Raw genomic sequence first — 1753 nt, forward strand, 5'->3', positions numbered from 1 at the left:
GATATTCACTTAGAGTTCTTTACCTGAAGCCATTCAAGAAGAAGGAGTTATTTATAGATATTTATTTCAGACAAAGTTCAAATAAAATTTGACAAAAAGCCATATTCAAGGGATAGATTTTGATGGGACAAATTTAACAAAGAATATTTTAGAATTATTGAAGAAAGAATGTAGAGGGACATATATATTAGATAAGAAGTTGATCTTGGTGTTCTGAGTACAAAAGAATCAATGTGAGTATTATGTTCCACTATGATGTGCCAGACGATCTCTACATTTGTCTATTCCATCCAGACTTGGTCTCAGGTGATGAGGAGAGTTGTGTGATCTGACTATTCCTTTAGCCGATCATTTAGTGTTTCAGCAGCTTATCTGCTCTTCTATCTCCCTCAATTTCCTCTAACTGCCTTCTGACTTAAGGTCAATAGCCTGCGGAATTTTTTAACACAATCATTTATATGTTTATTAATTTATTCATCAAGCATGGGGATACTCCAAACCATTCACTGGATTTTCAGATTACATATGTCCAACAGATGAGCCATTAAATCCATAGGGGGTACTACCTCTGTCCAATGTCAAGCCTGATCTTTGGAAAAGAATACTTTTACTACCTTATCTCGGATGTGCTTGGTCTTCACCCCATAGACAAAGGGGTTGAGGAAAGGTGGAACCAGAAGGTAAAGGTTGGACAAGGTGATATGTATGTATGCTGGGATATAAGATCCAGATCTGTGAGTAAAGAAGGAGAAAAAAGCCAGGAGATAGAATTGGAAGAAGACACTTATATGGGGAACACATGTATTAAATGCCTTAAGACGTGCCTCTTTCTGGGGCAGGTGGAAAACAGTGACAAATATTTGTATATAGGAGAGGGTGATCAAAATGAAGTCAAGGCCACCAACAATAAAAGCTCCAAGGAGACCATAGAATTTATTGACGTAAACATCTTCGGTGGCCAGCTTCACAAGGGCCATGTGTTCACAGTAAGTGTGGGATATTAACCTTGTTCGGTAAAGTTTCAGACGACACTTAATGAGCAATAGACACGGGATTACCAGAACGGCAGGCGGCAATGTTACCCCGACTCCAATATGAGTAACTAGTTGTCGAGTGAATATGGTAGCATGCCTCAGAGGATAACAGATTGCTACATAGCGGTCCAGAGCCATGGCCAGCAGGACTCCTGATTCAATACCCTGAAACGTGTGGATGAGCCACATCGGAAAGAGGCAAGCATCAAAATAGATCTCTGGCAAGTGCAACCAGAAAATTCCAAGCATCATGGGGACAATACTGGTGCTAAGGGTGATGGCTGTGGCTCCCAACATGGCCAGGAAGATATACATAGGCTCATGGAGACTGGGTTCAGATTTGATGATGATCACAAGTAGAGAATTTCCTATCAAAGCCATGACATACATAGCACAGAATGGAATCCCAATCCAACACTGTACGGTTTCCAGGCCGGGGATCCCAATAAAGGTCAGCATGGAGGGCATGAACACGGTGCCATTTGTAACAAACATGGCAGTTCTGGGGCCTTGTTAGCAGGCTGGTAAAGCTTCCAAACTGTGGTTCTCTGTGCTCTTTTATATCGTATTCTCATTCAGTCATACAATTATTGAATGACAGAAATAGGAGATTCAATTTCATCAGCTTAGTTATCATTCTTTAAATGAATGAGAAAATGTTAATATGGAGACCCATGGAAAGGTTCACCAGTATACACTTTAGCAAAATCACCCACCCA

The 1753-nt window shown here is 40.6% G+C and overlaps 1 protein-coding gene across 1 annotated transcript; it reads right to left on the reverse strand.

The window, feature by feature from the left end:
* Positions 1-578: 578 nt before the first annotated feature.
* On the reverse strand, positions 579-1529 carry LOC103554184 (olfactory receptor 52A5-like). The gene has a single exon (XM_008525127.2). It carries the CDS (start codon positions 1527-1529, stop codon positions 579-581), a length of 951 nt encoding a protein of 316 aa, XP_008523349.2.
* Positions 1530-1753: the final 224 nt, after the last annotated feature.

Source organism: Equus przewalskii, chromosome 6, assembly GCF_037783145.1.
Source record: "Equus przewalskii isolate Varuska chromosome 6, EquPr2, whole genome shotgun sequence".
Lineage (NCBI taxonomy): Eukaryota > Metazoa > Chordata > Mammalia > Perissodactyla > Equidae > Equus > Equus przewalskii.